Source organism: Erythrolamprus reginae, chromosome 1 (genome assembly GCF_031021105.1).
Source record: "Erythrolamprus reginae isolate rEryReg1 chromosome 1, rEryReg1.hap1, whole genome shotgun sequence".
Lineage (NCBI taxonomy): Eukaryota > Metazoa > Chordata > Lepidosauria > Squamata > Dipsadidae > Erythrolamprus > Erythrolamprus reginae.
The window spans coordinates 52,316,342-52,341,272 of record NC_091950.1 but is presented as its reverse complement, the minus strand read 5'-3'; the positions used below and the strand labels follow the sequence as shown (position 1 = coordinate 52,341,272).

General features: G+C 38.8%; 1 protein-coding gene and 1 pseudogene across 1 annotated transcript in view; both read right to left on the bottom strand.

Annotated features, from left to right (window-relative positions):
- Positions 1–24,931, bottom strand: part of SETD3 (SET domain containing 3, actin N3(tau)-histidine methyltransferase) — an 87,124-nt gene that overhangs the window by 3,751 nt on the left and 58,442 nt on the right. Inside the window, exons 9-12 of the mRNA XM_070752599.1 lie at positions 23,717–23,791; positions 11,948–12,114; positions 10,746–10,831; positions 3,302–3,462 (exon numbers count right to left, since the gene is read on the bottom strand). Of these exons, the coding sequence (XP_070608700.1) occupies positions 3,302–3,462; positions 10,746–10,831; positions 11,948–12,114; positions 23,717–23,791 (489 nt within the window). The remainder of the gene's footprint in view (positions 1–3,301; positions 3,463–10,745; positions 10,832–11,947; positions 12,115–23,716; positions 23,792–24,931) is intronic.
- LOC139157115 (ubiquitin-conjugating enzyme E2 variant 2 pseudogene) lies at positions 15,031–16,172 on the bottom strand (annotated as a pseudogene).

Here is a 24,931-nt window from a genome sequence, read left to right as displayed (position 1 = left end):
GGTCCGCAACTTGGGCGTCCTCCTCGATCCACAGCTCATATTAGAAAAACACCTTTCAGCTATGGCGAGGGGGGCGTTTGCCCAGGTTCGCCTGGTGCGCCAGTTGCGGCCCTATTTGGACCGGGAGTCATTGCTCACAGTCACTCATGCCCTCATCACCTCGAGGCTCGACTACTGTAACGCTCTCTACATGGGGCTACCTTTGAAAAGTGTTCGGAAACTTCAGATCGTGCAGAATGCAGCTGCGAGAGCAATTATGGGCTTCTCCAAGTATGCCCATATCACTCCAACACTCCGCAGTCTGCATTGGCTGCCGATCAGTTTCCGGTCACAATTCAAAGTGTTGGTTATGACCTATAAAGCCCTTCATAGCACCGGACCAGAATATCTTCGGGACCGCCTCCTGCCGCACGAATCCCAGCGACCGGTTAGGTCCCACAGAGTTGGCCTTCTCCGGGTCCCGTCGACTAAACAATGTCGTCTGGCGGGACCCAGGGGAAGAGCCTTCTCTGTGGGGGCCCCGACCCTCTGGAACCAGCTCCCCCCTGAGATTAGGATTGCCCCCACCCTCCCTGCCTTTCGTAAACTCCTTAAGACCCACCTTTGCCGTCAGGCATGGGGGAACTAAAACACCTCCCCCTAGCCCAGGTTGTTTTGTTGATTGATTGACTGTGTGCCTGTTTTTTATATATACTGTTTTTATGAGATTATTAATTTAAATTGCAACTAGATGGGTGGGCATTGGATTTGGTATTATGTACTGTACTGTTTTTTTATTATTGTTGTGAGCCGCCCCGAGTTTGCGGAGAGGGGCGGCATATAAATCCAATAAACCTAAACTTTCCCTGTCCTTGTCATCCAGCAATGTGAAAGAAGCAGTAAGAGACACCAAATTTCAAATGTAGCTTGTAAAGGGGCTGGGTCATATTGTCATGAAGAGACATGCTAGCTTCTGTCATCTTAATTATGAACCAACTCAGAATCTATTTTAAAAAATTAAAAATATAACAAACCATTGCATTTTGCAGCATCTCCTCTACATGAAAATAAATATTTAAAAATAACTTAGGTACAAGAAAATAAAAGCAGTACTGGAAAAGTAAAGAACCACAAGTATGCAAAGATTTTAAAATGCACATCACTGATATTTGGAATTAAATCTAATACAGTAAATTGTAAAGGTTATAAACATATTAAATTGCAAGCTTTTTAAAGTCTTACTTCAGGTATCCTTAAACTACGGCCTGCAGGACAGATAAGGCCTGCTGACACATTCTATCCAGCCCGCGTGCAGTAGTAATTAAGTCCCACCCCCACCTTGCCGTAGTCCTTATCTTGCAGCCCACGGGGGTCTGCTCACTGCTAAGGTAAAGCTGAAGGGCGCAGGCCAGTGGGTGGGTGGGTGAGGACTGGTTGGCATAGGGGCAATGCCAGCAGCGCAGCCATATGGTCCCTGGTTTTCCCCAGCAGATGTGCTGTGGAGAGTCTGGGGGCAGATCTTGTGGGGTGGAGGCCACCCCCCAAGCCTGGCCTTCCTTCTCCCTTGTTGGTGTGGACAAGCGAAAGAAGAGCGGGGAAGTGCTCCCCTCCCCTGCAGGGTGCTGAGCACAACAACCCAGTGGGGGGGGGGGGGGGAATGGTCCAGCAGAAGCATCCCCATTGGCGAGTTGAATTGGGGCCAGCTTTGAGACAATCCCTTTTGTTTCCTTGCCTTCCTCGGGCAGCGACGGCTGGGGCCATGAGGGGGAAGCAGAGGCGTCAGGGTTGCTTCCCTTATTCAGCAAGCTGGGTCTGGAGGAGCACAAAGAGCTGCAAGCAAGCACCAGGTTGCCCCAACACGCTTTTCCAGCACATGCTCCTCTGTCCCAAGGTAGGCTTGAGTGGGGAATGGGAAGGGAGTAGGTGGAAGAGTAGGAGGGAGGAGAAGCCCGGCTGGCTTTCCTTTGGCATAGGGTGAGGGGAAGACCCTATACCCTTTCCATGCCTGCCCGCTGCTCTTGCAGCGCCTTGCACAGCACAGTGAAAGCTAGCGCACTTTACAATGGGGGAGACTGGATCCCCTCCTCCCCTGGGAGCCCATTCCCTGCCCCACTCAGCCCTGGCAACTTTCTCTCTCTCTCTTGAGGCTGAAAGAAAAACCTGGACATAACTGCCCACCATTTCCCACCAGTCAGGCAGAGAGTGTGTGTGTGTGTGTGTGTATGTGTGTGTGTGTGGTTGGGGGGGGGGGAGAGAAAGAGACAGATTCAGTTCGACTTGGTGTCACCAAAGATGCTCGCCCATCAGCCAGTCACTCTCTGTCTTTCTCTGTGTATATGTGTGGATCTATCTTGCTCTCTGTCTTCTCACTTGGAAAGTCCCGTATGCTATTCACTACCCATTTTTCTTTCTTCCTTGTGGAAATCTGAGCTTGCTGAGAAATGAATGGCAGAGGCTTCCCTTCTCCTCCTCTTGTGCGCACCCTCCTGGCCTTACCACAGCAGGCTAAGGGGTCACAAGAGGAGGAATGGAGCCCCTGCCACTTATTTCTCAGCAATCCAAAAGGAAAGCAGGCAAGTCTGAGAGAGTGAAAAGGGACACAGAGATAAGGAACGACACACGCACACATAGAGAAGGGGGTTGGGGAGAAAGAGAGAGAGAGAAAGGGAGAGAGAGAGAAAGATGAGAGGGGCTGAGTGGGAGATAGGAGAGGAAAAAAGAGAAAGAGAGAAATGAGAGAAAGAGATGGGATGGAGGGAGGGAGGGAGGGAGGGAGGAAAAAGATGATAGAAAGAGAGATGAGATGGAGTGTTTAAAGTTGCAGACCCTTGAACCAGAAGAAGGGACAACAAGAAGCAATGGAATCTTTGTCTTCAAGTCTTTAAAGAATGAATAGATTTAATTCCTGTTTCAAAATCAGTGAGTTTTTATGGGCTTTGCTGTGGGATGTTTTATCTCAACTCCCTTCCTAGATATTTGAATATCTGCAATGATGCAATCTCACCCAGGTTTTTATATGAATAGGTCAGTCCTGCAAATGCTTTTATAGAAGCTGCATTAGCTTTTGGATCCTTCTGAATATTTCTTCCTTAGATCCTGATGAAGACAGTTTATCAAAGGTGTCTCTGGGTGGCACACAACGGTGAGATAAAACTATATAAAAACTATAGATGCAAAACATAAAAATCCATATCAATAAATAGACCACACCCACCCAGTCACATGATCACCTAGCCATGCCTATGCAGCTGGTCCGGCCCCACAACAGTGTGTGGGACCATGACTTGTCCCCGTTTAAAATGTTTTAGGACCCTTGTCTTACCTGAACAGTAGTCTTGTAGGTTTTCAAGAGAAGAGATGCCCTGGCTTCCAGGAAAGTCCAAAGTTTCACCTCATTGTCCCAGCTCACTGGGAATTCTGAATTACCAAGTGTGAAGATTCTGTCAATAGTATGTTCCCCTATCAAGTGTTCTTTCAGATCATCTACAAAGGATAAAAGATTGTCAGCAAATGTTTCACTTATTCTAGCTATCAACCAGCTTAATAATTGCCCATTAGTAAAGAATCCATTTTCAAGAATGATGCTCTGAAATAAAACAATTCACATTTTGCCTTTATTATAAGACTGCCTTTATTATAAGACTGTACAACATCTATCAGATAAAGGGGTTCACCAAGCTTTTGTGGATGAAACTGTTTTGCTCTCGTTTTACTATTTTATGTGTTATCATTCCTCATTTTTCATTCTATTTATTTATTTATTTTTAAAATATACTTTATTAGGTTATAAAAAAGAAAAAGAAAACAGGGAAAAGGGGGATGGGAATACAAAAAAGAGAAGTGGGAGGGGGAGGGGGTAAACAGTATTTTTATACAGCAGCTTATATATATTATTGTATATACATTCCAAATATTTGTCTATATGTAAATATTTTGTATTCAATATTCTTATTTGGATAGTCTTATAGCTGTAGTATTTAATAGTCCAAGAATAACGTGGGTGAAAAAAGGTGATTGGAGGTGGGATAGAAAAGGAAAGAGGGAAGAAAGGAAAGAAGAAGAAAGAGAGAAGAAAGAGAAAAAGAGAGGGGTGGTGGTACCTGCAAACTAGCAGGCATTTGGATTGTGATGCCTTAGTTTGGTTATGTTTGTTATTTTTGTTAGTGAGAAGTAACTCAGACAGGGATTGTATTGATTTTGGTCCGAGGTTCTATTGTGTATATCTTTATTTTGATTTATATTAAGAGATTTTAATTAGTTTTTGTTTTATTGTCTTTAAAGTTAGATAGCCATCTGAACCATTTCTCCCAGGCCTTGTAGAACTCTGAATCATTTTTGTTTTGAATTTCCATTGTTATTTTTGATAGTTCGGCGCATTCCATAATTTTACTAATGATGGTTAAATTTGTCAGAGTGTCTTCTTTTTTCCAATGCTGTGCGTATGTTAATCTGGTGGCCGTTAGTATTTGGATAATAAGGTATCTGTCTTCTTTACTTAATTTCTGTCTAAAAATGCCCAGAAGGAATAGTTCTGGTTTAGTTATTATCTTTATCAATATGACTTGATCCATTATTCTTTTAATTTGTATTTCATTCTATTTATTAATTTACTACTTTAACATTTATACAGTGTTGGAGTTATGGGGGGCAGATTGGTAAGAGAATTCCTTGCAAGTAAAGTGCAGGCTTTTCCTTTATCAGTAGAGGGAGCAATGATACTGAGACTCTTTTTTTCAGGGTTACATGAAAAATATTTTTCTCTTTTTTAAACATGAAAGAATAATTTCATGTTGTGCCTTAAAATTTCCCCTTCAGAAGAATGAGGAAAAAATGCTGCAATAGAATGGGGATTTTTTTAAAAAGGGATTCAATGCCTCTAGGTCAGCATTTTCCAACCAGTGTGCCGCGGTGTGCCGCCAAGCTCCTAGGGAAAAAGGAGAGCTTAAGGAGAGCCCTGCCCAGCTGGAGATTCCCTGGCAGCACCAGGTAGAAGCCGGCAATGCAGCACCCTTTTCCAGTGCCGCGCAAGGAGCTGGGCGTTGGAGTTTGGGGTGGGGAGCGATGAAAGTGCAGAGGCCGGCGCTGCGGCTGCCCCCACCCCCCAGTGCCTCCATTCCCCTCGCGCCCCTGGCTTCTCGCCGCTGACGCCCGCCCGCCCTCCCGCTCGATCTGCCCCTTTCTCCAGCTCCTCCAGCGAGCGCTCGGAGAAAACCTTCTCACAGTGGAGGTCGGAGAAGGTTCTTTGGAACGTTGGGGGTGCGTGCGCGCGCGCGCCCTATCCCCCAGCCAGCCTACCCGGAAAAGCTTTGCCAGCCTCCGCAGAGAAGGAAGAGAGAGAACAAGAGAGAGAAAGAAAGGAAGAGAGAGAAAGAGATAGCAAGAGAGACAGAATGAGAGAGAGAGAGAAAGAAAGAAAGAGACAGCAAGAGGGGGGAAGGAGGGAGAGAGAAAGAGAGCCAAAGAGAGAGGAAGGAAGGAAGAGAGAAAGAAAGAGATAGCAAGAGACAGAATGAGAGAGAGAGAGAAAGAGAAAGAAAGAAAGAGACAGCAAGAGGGGGGAAGGAGGGAGAGAGAAAGAGAGCCAAAGAGAGAGGAAGGAAGGAAAAGAGAAAGAAAGAGATAGCAAGAGAGACAGAATGAGAGAGAGAGAGAAAGAGAAAGAAAGAAAGAGACCGCAAGAGGGGGTAAGGAGGGAGAGAGAAAGAGCAAAAGAGAGAGGAAGGAAGAGAGAAAGAAAGAGATAGCAAGAGAGACAGAATGAGAGAGAGAAAGAAAGGAAAGAAAGAAAGAAAGACAGCAAGACGGGGGAAGGAGGGAGAGAGAAAGAGCAAAAGAGAGAGGAAGGAAGGGAGAAAGAAAGGGATGGAGAGAGAGAGAAAGAGGGAGGGAGAGAAAGATGGAGGGAGAGAGAAACAGAGCGAAAGGGAGAAAGAGAGATTTTTTTTGTCCAAACTTTTTTGCGCCCCCCCTCAATGTTCCCCAGGATTTTGAAAATATGAATAATGTGCCGCGGCTCAAAAAAGGTTGGGAAACACTGCTCTAGGTGTCTTAAGCCATTTCAATCTTCAAGTCTAAAAAATTGCAGAAAAAAAATCTGTTCCACTGAGTTTATGTGGCAAAATCTCAGCTAAGTCTGTGAAGCCTATTTAGAAACATAGAAACATAGAAACATAGAAGTCTGACGGCAAAAAAAGACCTCATGGTCCATCTAGTCTGCCCTTAACTATTTTCTGTATTTTATCTTAGGATGGATATATGTTTATCCCAGGCATGTTTAAATTCAGTTACTGTGGATTTATCTACCACGTCTGCTGGAAGTTTGTTCCAAGGATCTACTACTCTTTCAGTAAAATAATATTTTCTCATGTTGCTTTTGATCTTTCCCCCAACTAACTTCAGATTGTGTCCCCTTGTTCTTGTGTTCACTTTCCTATTAAAAACACTTCCCTCCTGAACCTTATTTAACCCTTTAATATATTTAAATGTTTCGATCATGTCCCCCCTTTTCCTTCTGTCCTCCAGACTATACAGATTGAGTTCATTAAGTCTTTCCTGATACGTTTTATGCTTAAGACCTTCCACCATTCTTGTAGCCCGTCTTTGGACCCGTTCAATTTTGTCAATATCTTTTTGTAGGTGAGGTCTCCAGAACTGAACACATTATTCCAAATGGGGTCTCACCAGTGCTCTATAAAGCGGGATCACAATCTCCCTCTTCCTGCTTGTTATACCTCTAGCTATGCAGCCAAGCATCCTTCTTGCTTTCCCTACCGCCTGACTGCACTGCTCACCCATTTTGAGACTGTCAGAAATCACTACCCCTAAATCCTTTTCTTCTGAAGTATTTGCTAACACAGAACTGCCAATACAATACTCAGATTGAGGATTCCTTTTCCCCAAGTGCATTATTTTACATTTGGAAACATTAAACTGCAGTTTCCATTGCTTTGACCATTTATCTAGTAAAGCTAAATCATTTACCATATTACAGACGCCTCCAGGAATATCAACCCTATTGCACACTTTAGAGTCATCGGCAAATAGGCAAACCTTCCCTACCAAACCTTCCCCTATGTCACTCACAAACATATTAAAAAGAATAGGACCCAGAACAGACCCTTGTGGCACACCGCTTGTAACCTGACCCTGCTCAGAATACTCGCCGTTAACAATAACTCTCTGATGTCTACGCTTCAGCCAGCTGCAAATCCATTGAACTATGCAGGGATTAAGTCCAATCTTCACTAATTTATCTATTAGCTCTTTATGTGGCACTGTATCAAAGGCTTTGCTGAAGTCCAGGTAGGCAATATCGACGGCACCACCTTGATCCAACACCTTTGTGACATAGTCAAAGAAATCAATGAGATTAGTCTGACATGATTTGCCTTCAGTAAAGCCATGCTGATTTGGGTCCAATAAGTTATTGTTTTTTAGGTGCTGATTTATCCTCTTTTTGAGTAGAGTCTCCATCATTTTAACTACAACTGATGTCAAGCTAACTGGCCTGTAGTTACCAGCTTCTTCTCTACTGCCCTTCTTGTGGATAGGCACAACACTGGCCATTCTCCAATCCTCAGGAACTTCTCCTGTTAACAGGGATTGGTTAAACAAATCAGTCAGGGGGGTAGCAAGGACAGATCTGAGTTCTTTAAGAACTCTGGGGTGGATGCCATCTGGACCCATTGCCTTATTTATCTTTAATCGTTCAAGTTCTTCTAAGACATCGGCTTCTAAGATCACTGGAGCTGAATCCGTACAGCTGGAAGCAATGCTATATCCCTCTATAGTATTATTTTGTAAGGTGTCTTTTGAGAAAACTGAACAGAAGTAGCTATTGAAATGGTCAGCGATCTCCTTATTTCCATTAATGCATGTATTATTCCCAGTACTAAGCTTCGTGATGCCACAGTTTTTCTTCTTCTTATCACTAATATATCTGAAGAAGGTTTTATCCCCCTTCTTTACAGATTTTGCAATTTCTTCCTCTTTTGAGGCTTTAGCAGCATATATTATCTGTTTCGCCTCCTTCTGTCTCATTTTATACACGTCTCTATCAGCTATACTTCCAGACTCTTTATACCTCCTATAGGCAGCCTTTTTTTCATTGACTATAGCCCTTACATCATTGCTAAACCATAGCGGTTTCTTCTTCCTTTTACCTTTAGTTATTTGTCTTACATACAGACCAGTGGCTTTTAAGATGGCCTTTTTTAATACTGTCCACTGGGTTCTCGCTCCTGCCATTTTATCCCTCCCCTTTAATTCATTATCTAAATATTCCCCCATTGCATTAAAATTTGTTTTTCTGAAATCCAATACTTTGGTTGCATTATAGGATTGCTCACAATGAGTTTTTACATCAAACCACAAACATAGATGGTCACTGCAACCTAAATTTTCTCCCACCTTGACCTCTGAAACCCAATTCCCATTCGTAAAAACTAAATCTAGAATATTCTCCCCTCTAGTTGGTGTCTTAACCAGCTGTGCCAGAGCTGCTCCTGTAAAGGCCTCTACTATATTCTTACTTTTGCATGTAAGGGCACTGGGGATATTCCAGTCAACATCAGGCATGTTGAAATCACCCATAACCACAATATCTCCCTTTACTGCCATTTGGGTAATTTCATCCACCATCTTGTTGTCATATTCCTCAGATTGCCCTGGAGGCCTATAGATCACCCCAATTCTAATGACAGAACCTTCTTTATTTTGCATGCAAATCCAGAGAGTCTCCAGATCTTGACATGTATTTTGAATTAGTGTTGTTTTTAGACTTTCTTTAACATAAATGGCTACTCCACCTCCCCTTCTCTCTATTCTATCCTTCCTATACAGTGTATATCCTGGTATGGATATTTCCCATTCATTAGAATCCTTAAACCATGTCTCAGTTATGGCAACCAGATCCAAATTATCTCTAGATATTATGGCCATTAACTCACAGAGCTTGTTGCTCAAGCTTCGAGCATTTGTGCACATTACCCGAAGAACATTATTTTCATTATTAGTTTGCCCTTTATCATCAACAACTACATCTATTTTATTTGCAGCTCCCTTTTCATAAGCTTCCAAAAACTGATTTATCCTCATTGGTCGGGGACAGAAATCACCCACATCAGTTACATCTCTGTCCCCTTTACCTAGTTTAAATGCCTGTCCAAAAAAGTTCTGAATTCCTCACCGAGCACCTGGGTACCTCTGTATGATGGATGCAAACCATCCCTCTTAAACAACTCCCTATTAGACCACCTACTGACATCATGACTTACATAGCCAAAACCTTCAGCTTTACACCACTGCCTTAACCACACATTAAACTCTCTGATACACATTGTTTTATCCTCTTGGCCACAAACCGGTAACACCTCTGAGAAAGTCACTGAATTAGTTATTTTACCCAGCTCCACACTTAGACATTGAAAATCTCTTTTTACTACATTAACATTTCTCTGGGACAAATCATTTGTGCCAAGATGCACCACCACATCAACGTTATTGAAAGAGATGTGAATTATTTATTCTTTTCTTACCTGCCTCCCCTGCATCCTAAAATCCTAAAGTCACAATGTCACAATTTAGTGGAAAAATTGTGTGTGGGGGGTGGGGGGCTGTTTAATTTATTTACAACCAAAGACCAAAATGTTAAACAAATCAGTCAGATAAAATCAAACCAAAGAAAAGGACAAAAGATTAAATTAACAGAATTGTAAACCATCCTAGAAGAGAAAAATCTTCTCAAACAAAATTAAGTGATTGCTCTAGATATTTCTGTAGCACTGTCTGTTAACAAATTTAGAATATTTGCCTCATCAAAACATCCCAGATAAGAAGTTACTAATTCAGAGCACTATATTTGATAAAAGGGATAGAAAGCAGATAAGAACAAAAAAGTGTAAGATTAATTTAAATGTCCCATTGAGACAACAGCACAGAGTGCAATATACAGTGGACTTTCCCCCCCAAGACCATTAATGACAAAATGGAATGTGTGTGTGTGTGTGTGTATGTATAGATATAGATATATAGATTAGATATAGATGTAGATATAGATAGATAGATATAGATAGATATTTATATAGATAGATATATAGATATAAATATAGATATATAATAGATGCAATTAAGTAAATAAATATATATATATATATCAAAGAAGCTGCCATTGCAGTAGTAAATAAGGGATTTTGCTTCTGACCCTTTACATATCTGGGCAAAAAATAGTTTAATAACTAGGATGGCCCTCTTAAACCCTGACATGGTCAAAAAAATAAGATGCTAACCCACAATAATTCAGAAACAAACAATGAGATGGAAGAATAAAATAAGCAATAAAAAACAAAACAACAAAGAATTCACCATTATAATAACGGAAAGATGGATGAGTGGAAAGCAGAGAACAAGAGGGAAAGATATGGTTTGCTGTCAATCCAGCAGCCACCTCCATATTCAAGTCTCAATAGCTGAAAAATAGGGCTAAAAGCTATTCAACTGTCTTCTAGATTTTAAAGATGTTAATTATAATCCAACCAATTATTAAATAACGCTTAATATCAAACAACTAGGAAGCCTATGTATGCGTATAGGAGCTTTTGTAAGCAGACAATTATTTTATTTTGTTTTAATAGACTATTAACTTACAGTGGCCTAATAATATTTGTTTTAAAATAGATGCTTGAAGGGTAAGCCTCTCTTAATCCTATTTTTATTATCATTTAATAAAACAAATCAGATGCCATTGCTTATAAAGTTCTTTTTTTTACCTTCAGTCATACAAAATACTCTAAGGAAAGCCAGTAGTTGAGCAGAGATTGGAGGTTCCGTTGAATGCAAAGCAAAAACACTGGAACTAATAAAATAAAGAATGAGTCAGTCTATGATGATTATTTAATATAAAAAGCTTTAATTTATGACATAGTATTACTCTAACAACAACAATAATATATTAGATTTGTATGCCGCCCCTCTCCAAGGACTCGGAGCGGCTCACAACAAAACAATACATAGTATACAAATCCAATGATTAAAAAACAGTTTAAAACCCTTATAAAAAATAATCATACAGCACAAACAAACCATACATAAATCATAATAGCTAAGGATATATTAATTCCCCCATGCCTGGTGACACAGGTGGGTTTTCAAGTTTACGAAAGGCAAGGAGAGTGAGGGCAGTCCTAATCTCTGGGGAGAGTTGATTCCAGAGGGCCAGGGCCACCACAGAGAAGGCTCTTCCCCTGGGTTCCGCCAGACGGCATTGTTTGGTCGACGGGACACGGAGAAGGCCAATTCTGTGGGACCTAATCGGTTGCTGGGATTCATGCAGCAGAAGGTGGCCCCGGAGGTATTCTGGTATAGGTCATAACCAACCAATAATGAGGATTACAACAGATCAACTGAATTTCAGATCATTAAACAAACTAGTGCAAACTCCTCCACATAAAAGTTACAATTTCTCTTTCAGAATAAGTTAGTTATTTTATGTAACTTCATTATTAACATTTATACATGCCTCAAGTTGTTTTAAGGCAAATTTCCAATCTACACTATGAGCTATAACATACAATCACTAACCACTAAATATATAAAATAAACCCTATTCAATTTATTTTGGGATCTAATGCCCCCTAAAAAACAATATTTACATAGACGCAATAATCTGCTCAAACATGAAGAATATTGGCAGCATTACTGTTAAAAATAATACCACAATCACATATTTCTACTGAAGAGAAGTAAAGAATAAAATGGGCAAACTGAGCCATGTCCAATTTGGCCATAGATGTATAAATAAAATGTACAGTATAATGAGTAAACATGGCATACTATGCAATGTAAGATAAATTATATAATGGTTATTTTAACATCTATTAACATCATCTAAAAGTTCATTAATCAATGTTCCACTGGGCTTTCAAGCTTACAATACTTTAAGATAAAAGCAGTCTCTCTTAATTTTACTTACGTTGGGATTCCAGCACGAGCTAAGACTTCTGCCTTCATAGCATACAGCCTGTCACTTTTACTTACTCCAAGCTTTATTTTCACTCTGTCATGTGAATTATTATCAAAGAAAAATCCACTGTGGATCACAAATTCAGCATTTGACCGAGTGCCATAAAAAATGTAAATCTAAAAAGATGAAAAGAGAAGGAACAGAAAAACAGCTTAGCATCAAATCTTGGAATGACAATTGGCACTTTAGACAAATAACCTCCTGCCCCAAACTATAGTACAAAAGAGCACAAATGAGGAAAAATACTGTATTTCAACAAAGTACAACACAAATTTTCCACAAATTGCTTGCACTCAAACATTTCACATTGCTCAAAGCCTCAATATATTTCTGCACTGGATTAATACATATAGATCATTAATGCTCAATTGATTTTCTTTTGAACTTCAAGTAATGCTGGAATTTGTCACATGTAAGGATAGTCATTTTCTGACTGCTGAATATGAGCTGATAAGAAATGTGTTATAAGATAAATAATGAATTAATGAGAAACAACGGATTACTGCTTTGAATAAATAAAAATATTGTACATTGTGCCTCATCGTGAAATGCTGACACACAAGCGGGAAGGCTATTCTGCAAGGCTACTTCTTGGGAAAAATCTGCTGTGCAAAATCATTAAACTTTACAGAGAGAAGTACAACATTCTTGAAGTTTAAGACATGCAATATAATATTTACTTCTCTTAATATACATTTTAGCTATCATGACGGTTCTTTATAACAAATTCTAAAGAACCCATTCTCTCCTCAAGTAACATAACAAAAAAGCATGTATGGGCTTGTACAAATTGCCAGAAAAAGCATGAACGTTCAGAAATAAGGACAGCAGATATACTGGAGAAAGAAAGGGGGAAATTTTGGATGCAAAAAAATATTTCCCCCCCAATTTTTTATTTTATTTTTGTACAAATAACCCATGTTCCATTAAACAGTGTGTCATCTGGATACAAATGTTTGTGCAATAACAATTAAAATTTACAATCATATTCATTATTTAATCTATTTTAGTGCAATACAATATATAAAATATCTGATAGTTTACATCCTCTTCTTAGTTTACTTTATTAATTCCATTAACTATTTTTTATATTTTACTCATCTACTTTTATCTCTAATTTTTATATTTATCCTATAATCATTGATAAAATCTTTCCTATGTTGCATAATAATAACAACCAGTTTGCTCTTTCTCTTTAATTGCCAATGTTAATTATTAATTTCGGCACATTCTAATACTTTCCTTATCATATTCTCCTTGGGAGGAAACTCTTCACTTTTCCAGTTTTGTGTAAAATTAATTCTAGCAGCGGTTATAACATGAATAATCAAATATACATTTTCTTTACTAAAAGTTTCTGGTAAGATCCCTAACAGAAATATTTCAGGTTTGAAGTCAATATGTTGTTGTATCATATAGTGAAATAATGGGATTTCTTGAAGCTATAAATGCAAAATCATGCCCAATGGAAAAGAAAAATACTGTTTTATTCAAGAATTTTTTAAAAAACAAAGAGGAAAAGATGTCAAATAGCCACTTCATCATAGTAGTGTAAAATATATAACTGTCCTAACAGATAGGAAGCAGCAGGTGAAGCTAGATAAAATCACATCAGATGCATCTGTATGTATGTAGATATATCTGTACAATTAGTACAGCCCCCCCCCCCAACACTGTATACTCTCACCACTTCTCTTCTCTCTCTATACCAATGACTGCATCTCAAACGATCCATCTGTTAAACTATTAAGTTTGCATACCATACAACAGTGATTGGTCTCATTCGAGAAAACGATGAAACCACATACAGACAGGAGGTTGAACAATTAGCCTCGTGGTGTGACCGAAACAATCTAGAACTGAACACACTGAAAATCGCAGAAATTGTGGTAGACTTTAGGAGATACCCTGTCAGATTCAGTCTTCCCAGCCTGGCGCAGGGCTACAATTTTGTTTCTGGTGTCCTTCGACAGCTCTTTGGTCTTCACCATAGTGGAGTTTGGAGTGTGACGGTTTGAGATTCTGGACAGGTGTATTTTATACTGATAACAAATTCAAACAAGTGCCATTACTACAGGTAATGGGTGGCGGACAGAAGAACCTCTTAAAGAAGAAGTTACATGTCTGTGAGAGCCAGAAATCTTGCTTGTTTGTAGGTGACCAAATACTTATTTTCCGCCATAACTTGAAAAGAAATTTGTTAAAAATCAGACAATGTGATTTTCTGGATGTGTTTTCTCATGTTGTATCTCATGGTTGAGGTCTATCTATGTCAATTACAGGCCTCTCTCATCTTTTTAAGTGGGAGAACTTGCACAATTGGTGTCTGACTAAATACTTTTTCCCCCCACTGTAAACTTTGTTCAGATGCCTGCTCATGTTAGCACATCATCACTTGAGCTGGTTTCCAGGATGTTTACAGCTAGTTAAGATAATCTTATACATATATCGTCCATATATCATTGGTAAATGTCCCAGCACTATAGCCGCAATTTTGGTGAAAACTGAGGGACCAATGCTAATTGAAGAGAATTCCTTTGAACGAACAGTGGCTGTAGTAGTTATTAAACATGAGAAATAGCTTTACATATTAACCTGATAATGAAAGTAAGTTTCCAATAAGTGCATTTGGGCCAAGACGTCATCTGGTATAAGGCCTGTGCTATTGAATTCAGTGTTTCCACATTCCTTATTTGATAAAGCTGTTCACCAATCCACGTTTTTGGAGATCATCCATGAAAAAAATCTATCATTAATTCAGATGATCTTACCAGCACTTTCAGGTATTTAGGTTCTGAATGTATAACTCAGAACAAATGTTCAGAATGTTTAGGTTCGAACAGTATCTCTCAGCACAAAGACCTACTCTAAAGCAGAAACTGCTGCCACTTCTTTTGCTAAAATAATTGCTTTAGCATTTTTTATTTTTATTTTTTTTTTATTTTTTTTTATTTTATTTTTTTATTTTTCACATTTTATTTACATTTGAAGACTAACTTTATTCTCAATCACATATCCATACACCTATTTCCTTTTTTTTGTTTGTTGGTTTTACTAAAACTTAAATGCATGGTTTATTAGAACGAAGACTGTAAACAAATATTTGCAATGTCCATTACATGAAACACACAGGAGCTGCTTAAAAGAAAATCATTTCCCCATTTTATAAATACAAGTATCAAAACAATCCTGACCATTTTCTGAAACACTACTAGCAGTCAGCACCCACACATTGCAAAAATTAAACAAGTTGAGCAATGGTATTTGCAGTACCTGCCACTTAATTGTTTTAATCTGCAGCTCTTTCACTAAAGCAAGATGGATAAAGCATGCCATTAGGTTTTTTTTTTCTTCTTGCAAAAAGTTTCTGAAACATTATTCCACAGCAACCTGACACTTCCGATCATGCGCTCATCTTGAAACACTGGAGTTCCAAATTTAGGCTACTTCAGGCTTATGCTTAAAATGATAGTGCTTGGTAAAGAGGAAAAAATTGTGCTGCCTTTTTTCTCTGATTGTGCCTGAAAACATATGGGGCATACATATACATATATATTTTCTCAATGTCCAGATCATATACACCAGCAGAAACTCGTAATGTGTGGGTGGTTTGCATTGTGAAATTGAATCAAGACATTAACATAAGTAGAAGTTGTTTAAGACAAGTTTGGGATTCAGCTAAAATTAATTGTTGTAAGTTTGCCCTTCTGGAGGTTGTGGAAGCTTCATATTTTCTTTGGACATCATTAGACGCCTTAACTCTTGAAGTACAACTTTAATGCTATAAGAATTTTGCCATTTTGCTAACACTGGTATGCTCCGTGCATCCACCATTCCATTGGAATTATTTATTCCATTCATATTAATTTTAGTTACAAATCTAACTGTTGGAGGTGCTTCAGGATATTTAGGCCCACACTCTACTTTCAAGCTGTATATTCTGTTTTCATAATTTGTCCTTGGTGGTCCAATAATCATGCCTGTCCACCGTGTAAGTGTCATGTCTTCATCATCTTCCAGACCCCAGCTTACTGTACCATCTCCTACTCCTTTTTGACCCTCTTCAAGTTCTTCCAACAAGCGAAAATTACGAGGGACTTTAAATTTAATAATTTAAGGATCCATTGTGTGCCAAGCACATCCTGTGGATCCGGCCATCTTGTCCAAACCCCTCCCCCACTTGCTTGCTCCTCACCTAGGTGTTTGAGAAAGTCTTTCTTAAGAAGTAGATACAACTTTCCTGGATTTATTGTTGTGATGGAATAGTTACAGATTATATATATGGTTACATATTTTTGCTGATAAGTGAAAAAGAATATATGCAGACCCCACAGGTTCAAATTCTGATAACGTATGGCTGGCTGAAGAAAGCAAAAGAGCTCAAAATAAATCTATAGTAGTCTCCCTTCCTTTTCATCATCAGCAAACAATATGTTACACACACACACAGAGAGAGGGGGGAGAATTCCATTTCTAATTTCAACGGTGTGTTTTCTGGGTAACAAACATATTAAAATTTAAAACATCTTCATAATCATAAAGATCATATCAATATACAAACATATAGTAGATACTATCAATCATTGTTATATAATATACTATCTTCCATATTAACAGCCATTATATTATTTATTCATTCATTTATTTATTAGATTTTTTTATGCCGCCCTTCTCCTTAGACTCAGGGCTGCTTACAACATGTTAGCAATAGCACTTTTTAACAGAGCCAGCACATTGCCCCCACAATCCGGGTCCTCAATCTGGTCTTCTAACATTAGCATCAAAAGGTTTACTAATCAATTTTTCTTTCTTATATAATCCATATTTCATATAAACCCATCCATCTGATCTCTTATCTATTGACTATCTATTTATAAAAATAGTTCCCATTTCATAAAGTATTCAGAATCCTCTTTTTCTTTAATTTTTAATATTAACCTGTCCATTTCTTCACATTCCATTATTTTTTAATTAGTTTCATCTGTGGTTTTTTTCTCTAATTTCTGTGTATACAATCTGTTAAAGTATGTAAAGTTAAATATACATTACCCTTATTATACTTTTCTGGTAGCATGCCCAGCAGGAATATCCCAGATTTCAGGACTATGTGTTGTTTTATCATAGCTTTTAGCCATATGCAAATTTACTTACCGTATTTTCCGGCGTATAAGACGACTTTTTAACCCCTGAAAATCTTTTCCAAAGTGGGGGGTCGTCTTATACGCCGGATACGGATCTTGCCCTGTGGGGAAAGCAAAGGCGGCGGCGGGAGTAGCGGAGGCGAGGCGGAGAAGAAAGAAGCGGCGGGTAGCTGGCGAGGCGCCCGCTAGAGGGCTGGCCGCCGCCGCTCCCGCCGCCGGCTTTGCTGGGGTGGAGCGCCACTCCCGGCGGCAGGAACTGCGGGGGGTAACCGGCGTAACGAGCCCTTGCCGCAGCTATCCGCCACTTCTTTCTTCTCCGCCTCGCCTCTGCTACTCCCGCCGCCGCCTTTGCCTCTTGCCCGGCGGGGAGAGCAAAGCCGGCGGCGGGAGTAGCGGAGGCGAGGCGGAGAAGAAAGAAGCGGCGGATAGCTGGCGAGGCGCCGGCTAGAGGGCTGGATGCCGCCGCTCCCGCCGCCGGCTTTGCTGGGGTGGAGCGCCACTCCCGGCGGCAGGAACTGCGGGGGGTAGCCGGCGTAACGAGCCCTTGCCGCAGCTATCCGCCGCTTCTTTCTTCTCCGCCTCGCCTCCGCTACTCCCGCCGCCGCCTTTGCCTCTTGCCCGGCGGGGAGAGCAAAGGCGGCGGCGGGAGTAGCGGAGGTGAGGCGGAGAAGAAAGAAGCGGCGGATAGCTGCGGCAAGGGCTTGTTAGCCGGAGCGTACGCCGGCTACCCCCCGCAGTTCCTGCCGCCGGGAAGCAGCCCCTTTACATTAGCGCTCCGAGCGCTGTGGGAACGCCCACCCCTCTCACAGTCTGGTCCCGGGCTGACAGTAAAGGGGCTGCTTCCCATCCTCCTGCCAGCTTGCTCAGAAGGAAACCTTCTGAGAAGGAGGATGGGAAGCAGCCCCTTTACTGTCAGCCCGGGACCGGACTGTGAGAGGGGTGGGCGTTCCCACAGCGCTCGGAGCGGCTAGCGGCCGGATCGCCAGCGCCGCTGTAGCCACCATTGTGGGAGGAGCCTCAGAAAGAAAATAAGAGAGAACAAGAGAGAGAGAGAGAGAACAAGAGAGAGGGAGAGAGGTGATTCTTGAAGCATATGGTAAAAAGCACCCAAATAATAAGAAACACCCCCCCAGCCCACACCTGTGTTTGAAAAGAATAAAAAAGAAAAAAAACCCAGCCTTCAACTGGTTTTGGAAATGGTTCGAGTGTGTATATATACACACACACACACACACACACACACACACGTAAGGGGGGGAGAGAGACAGGGATGGAAAAAGAGGAGAAGTGAGAGGGAGAAGGAATGAGGGAAAAAGGGAGGAAGAGAGAGAAATGAGAAACATGAGAGAGAAAAGGGGGAAAGACAGGAGAAGAACCCAGAAATGAGCCAGTGGTATAAATTTGAGGAGGGATGATTGATGATTGACTGTATTTATAAGGGGATGTTACATGGGATTGTATATATGAGGGGGTTATTTATGTGTGTGTGTGTGTGTGTGTGTGTGTGTGTGTGTGTGTGTGTATGTATTTATTTATTTATTAGATTTGTGTAATTTTGGTTGGTGGTGTGCCCCAGGATTTTGTAAATGTAAAAAATGTGCCGCGGCTCAAAAAAGGTTGAAAATCACTGCTCTAGCAGGTGGTAAATCAGCACTCCTTTTAACTGACAAGGGACCCATTTCCCAGACTTTGATCATTTCCCCAGGTATTTTTGTACCTACTTGACCAACATTATTAGTGGTTGCAAAATTGAATGTTAAACTGGATGCATTTATTTCTGCCTGTTTGTATTTGTTCTTATGTTTAACCATTGAAAATGTACTTTTCCTCCAAAAAGAATCATCTTTCCATATTTCTTAGGCAACATTTTAAAATAACTTTAAAAGCTGAGGTCATATTATTCACCCTGCTCTGTATCATAGCACACTGCACAGTACTGAAAATTGGCAGGGTCACTAATTAAACCCGACAAGTTAAAATCTGTTTAAGTGACATTACAAGAGGATAAAGACAGAAAGTGCGGAAAGAGGAAAAAATGGATGGGCTGTTTGGATTGCCATATCATGATATCACATACAGATTCTCATTCCATAATAGATTCTCACATAGGTGTCAGCATGCTGCATGTTAGACTGAAAGATACCTGCAGAATAGATGGTAGGAGAAAGAAAAATAGCCAGGTTCACCTTTTTGTGTTGACAAATTATGATGAGTTATAATAATAAACTTAATTGTGGTGAGGAGAAATATGAGAGGCAGACAAGACAGATAGACAGAGACATATGGAGAGATAGACAGAAGAGTGCTCCCACTTGGCTCTCTCTCTCTAAATAATTCATTCATAATTTTAACAATAAGATCTTCATCATTAGTAATTAAAATATTGTGTTATCATGTTCAGAAATGATTTTTTTCTCAATGCAAGTACATCATAGACCTAGACTCAGTTTTTGACAGTCAGAAGAGGGGTAGTCTTATACGGCGAGTATATCTCAAATTCTATATTTTAACTGGAAAAGTTAGGGGGTCGTCTTATACGCCCAGTCGTCTTATACGCCAGAAAATACGGTATTTATTTATTTACAGATTTCTATGCCGTCCTTCTCCTGAGACTCCAAGACTTTTTTGATTTGGGACATGTCTACCACATGTGGCGATATGAACCTGGTGTCCAACATCTGACAGATTTATCTTTGTACATGTTTGCTATTCTTGAAGGTGACAGGTGCCATCTATAAAGCATTTTATAGAGATTTTCTTTATAAGCTGTTGACATTGTAAACGAATAGTTTCTGTTCCATAATTTCTGCCTAATTTGTCTAAATTGATTGTATAGCCAAAATTCTTAGCCCAAATTATCAGTTTCTTTTACTTGCTCCTCCTTCAATTTAAGATATTAAATAATTATATATCCTCTTAATTTTTCATCTGCTGCCATTAGCATATGATCTAGCTATATTGGTTCTTTATAAAACCCATATGTCTAATTCTTGTTTAGTTTTCAGTTCCCCCCTTTCATTAGTATGTCCTTTTTATCTTATGATCCCCCCCCACCATATTTATGACATTTGGTTGCATCACTGCCTCCATTGTAGATAACTAAAATTGTATTTTCCGATAATGTTGCTCTATGATTTTGGTCCATTCTAACAGTAATCCCTTCCTCATGTACTGCCTGTAGAAGTACCTATGTATGTCATCCTCTCACTTCATACAAAGACATGCCATCCCAATTGCAAATCATGACCCTCCAATGGTAGTAATCTTGTATTCCTCAAATTAATCCACTCCTTCACCCACTTAAATGCTGATGCTTGGTAGTATAGCTCCCAATCCGGAAAGCCAAAACCTTCTCTACTCTTAATATCTTGTAACATTTTTAATTTTATTCTCGCTTTTTTACCTTGCCATACAAATTTTAATATTATCTTATTTAATTCTTCAAAATACCTTTCCCCAGCTTTACTGGGATTGTCTGAAACAGGTACAATAATATTGGCAGGATATTCATTTTAGTTAATTGTAGATATTCTACTCAGTAGGGATAATAGTTAGGTTTTTTCAGTTTTCCAAGTCCATTTTAATTTGTGCTTTCAGTTTATAGTAGTTATCTTATTTGAGATACACATCTTGCTGTTAACTGGACTCCTAAATATTTAACTTTCTTTACAATCTGCATCTTCATCTTTCTTGTGAATTCTCTCTTCTGTCTATCTGTAAAGTTTTTAACCAATATTTCATTTTCTCTTTATTTTTAGTCCTGCAACTACACCATGTTCTTCTAATTTTGCAATTAATTTAGGTCCTGTTTCATGTGAATCTTCTAGAATAAAACCAAGTAATCAGCGAATGCCTATAACTTATACTCCTTCTTTATTCTCATGTTTTTTATTTCACGATCTTGTCTAACGTTTATAGCTAACACCTCTAAGGTTAATATAAATAACAATGGGGGTAGAGAGCAGCCTTGCCTTGTACCTTCCTTATACTAAAGTTCTCAGTCAATGTCATCATTTATAATCACCGTTGCTGTTTGTTTATGGTATGATCTCTTAATCAAACTGATGAATGTCTCTCTGAAGTCCATCTATTTTAATTGTAAGAACATAAACTGACAACTCAAATTATCAAAAGCCTTATGTGCATGGAGAAAAATCAATGCCCTCTGCTTTCTGGGGTGTGTCTCATAGTATTCCAATGTATTCAGGATCATTCGCATATTGTTTTTACTTTACCTCTTGGATAAAAATACATTCTGATCAACATGCATGAAATCATTCAAAAATATTTTCAGTCTATTTGCAATTATTGAAGCATAAATGTTATAGTCTGCATATAATAGTGATATCGGTCCATAGTTTTTTATTTCTCGTAAGTAAGAGTCTGTTAAGGAGTGTGCAGAACCCTTGAGTTATCAAGGACATGCACAAAGGAAAACGGGGGATTCCAGCAGATATGAGTAATTATTCAGTCATACAAGAAGATACGTTAAAGTGTATAAAATAGCACAGTCAAGTTAAACAGTCCAGTCATTCACATTCAAATCTGTCAATATCTCTCAATATAATATTACAAGCCTGTCTTTGTCTTACATATCAGACATACATTACAGCTTGCAAATACATCAAATTAACATCAAACACACAGAGCTAACTAGATCAGTCACAGTGAATCAGCAGAAAGAACAGAGAGAGCAAAGAGAGAAACATGCTTTCTGGCTCCCTCTTATGGCAATTTGCAACACTACTTCTTAAAGCTATAGTACTTCAATACCAACAAACATTCATTGTTAGTTTGTTTATATATTGCAAACTATAGACTGTTTTGTATATAGTACTAACAGAGTCTTCTTTAGGTATTAGTGTTATAATTGCCTACATCCATGAATGAGGAATTTTTGCTTCAAACAGTGCTTTCATTGTAGACTTCAAGTATAAATAGACCTAAGGTGTGTTGTAAGTATTTATAGAATTCTACCAAGCCATATGATCCTGGTGTTTTGTTTGGGGTGTGGTTTTTTTGGCCTTTTAATTGCTTCCATTAACTCCACTGTTATGCTTTCCTCCACCATTGTTTTCACCTCTTCCATACTTTTGGTAGGTTGGCTTCTTCCATATATTATTTGTCTTCTAGTATGTTTTCTTTGCTGTATAGCTTTTCATAAAATTATTTTATTATTTTCTTGTCTTCATTTTTGTCTCGGATTTTACCCATCTCACAGTTTATGTAGCATTCAGACTTTTTAAAGTCTGAAGGCCAGCCATCTCCCCAGCTTGTTTGCACTTGTGAATAAATTCTGTTTGGCTGCTTTAATTCTTTTGCCAATTTTTCTTTCTCTAAAATGTTTAATTAATGTTTTACTAAATCCATTTGTTTTTTACCATTTAATTTTTGTGAGTCTCTCTGTATTTCCAATTTGAGTCTTTTATATTTCTTCTTCTAATTCCTTTCATCTTTTCTTCTTATATTTATTTTTTCTTCCGATATAGATTGCTACTCCCCAAAAGTATGCTTTGTTCATATACCATACATTTTGGAGGGATGTTTCTCCATTTTTATTCTTTTTAAAAAAGAAATCCATTTCCTTCTCCATTTTTTATATAAACTCTTTATTTTTCAGTCCTGACTGCTTTAATGTTCATCTTCGTTTTCTTATTTGTTCTTCCATTTAGCTTTTATAGAGTTATGGTCTGTCCAGATGTTTGATTCCATTTCTATTTCTTTTATATTATCTTCCGATTCCAATGACATCCATATCATGTCAATTCTCAACCATGATTTATGCGTATTTGTATTAAAAGTGTATTGATTTTTTTTCTCTGGTTTTGATTCTCTCCACTCATCTTCTTGTCTATACTTCTTACTGCAGTTGTTTCTCTCTCATTTCTTCCTTATGCCCTTGTGGACATGCAGAAGCATCAGCAGCAAAAAAGGAAGAAGGAAAGAAGGGGAAAATAGCAGGAAGTAAAGGTATCTGAAGCAGGGAAGGATCTAGTAGACAAAGTCAGGGCCCTTTTAAGTAGATGCTGGTTTCATGATAAATTATTCATCTTTTTGAGGAAACTATACCCCCAGATATGTCTATGTCCTACTGCAGCTACCCCTTTCATAGAGAAAACCTGGTGGTTTGTGACATTCACAACAGTGAATAATGTTTTATCATGATGTGTTAATAAACCCATTATATTCTTATGTACCTCAGCTTAATAAATAGCTCCTCATACTCTTTTGCCAAGAAATCCATGAATTAATAGTCAACATGTATTCCTGAATGTTACGAATCTAAAAAAATACTACAGCTGAATGACTAAAACAGATGTTGATTTATGATATAGGTTATATATTCTCCTTTGGAGAATGAATCCTGACAGTTGAATTGTTTACATTATTTTATTTTTCATAGCACAATTTCTGCTTCAAGTCAGGAAAACTTCCCACTCAAAATGTTTTTATTTGCTAAATATCCATTCATTTGCATTGACTTTTCCCCCTTGCAAAGTAGCTAGACATATGTTTTTCTACATTAAAAATGTAAATATTTAACCATCTGGAGATGCACATAAGCACACAAAGTTACCTGTTCACCAGCTTTAAAATCTTGAAGTGCCACACATTCACAACGATCATCTTTTAAATTGTAGCCTGTAGTAATCTAGATCATGGATTAAAAAAATATAGAAAATTATTAGCACTTTAAGATTTACTGTATTTTTTAAATTTAACTTTTATTATAGTAAGCAGAAAAACTAGATAATTCAATATAAATGTTAGCAAAGCACAGAAACAAATGGATTTTTTAAATAAGTCTGCTTTTTCTTCAAAACGTATAAAATCACATAAAATCTTTCAAAAATACTCAACCTTTGCCAAAAAATTATATAATTATATAAAAATTATATAATTATATTGCCAAAAAATTATATAATTTTATCCATATTACTTTTATAACAAAGAACATATCATTTCTGCAGAAAAAATAAAAAGTAAAAGTAAAAAGTTCAAATAATTAACTGTACTTAATAAAGGAAATGTATTTCAGAATCTACTGTTGTTTATTGCTAATTAAAAAAACAAGAAGGCAACATGAAGGCTTATTTTATTAAACTATGGTATAGTAATCATTTCTTCTAACATCTTGACATTTTCTTTCCAATAGAAAAGGCCATTAATAAAGGTGTAGTGGTAATTATTTTCATCAAGATGATGCAGAGAACAGGTATTCTGCTGAGAGGATCTGTTGGACTTTCTCACTCTAAACTGTTTTCATTTCTGCTTGCCATTATGAATAATCCTATGTGACCTGGAGAATTAGAGTCTATTAGAGAGGTGGGATTCAGCAGGTTCTGACCAGTTCTGGAGAACCACTGGTGGAAATTTTGAGTAGTTCAGAGAACTGGTAAATATCTGCATCCCAAGTCCCAGCTGATCAGGAGGAAAGAACCGTTGAACTTACCTGAACGGTCTTCTCGCTGCACTGCGAAGAGAGTCCAACGTGGGTAATACTTCAGCCTTATTGGCAGGGACTGAGTTAGAAATTAGCATAATTATTATGTCCCGCCCACCACTGCCCCCTCTTAGCCAGTGATAAAAATGAAGGAATAATAAAGGAACAAAAACTTTTATTTAACAACTGTAACTTTCAAGAAACTGCGCACCTGGGCCAAAAGGCCGGGCGGGTTTGGACTCTCTTCGCAGTGCAGCGAGAAGACCGTTCAGGTAAGTTCAACGGTTCTTCTCCACTGCACTGCTCAGGGAGTCCAACGTGGGATATACCCAAGCCACACTTTAGGGA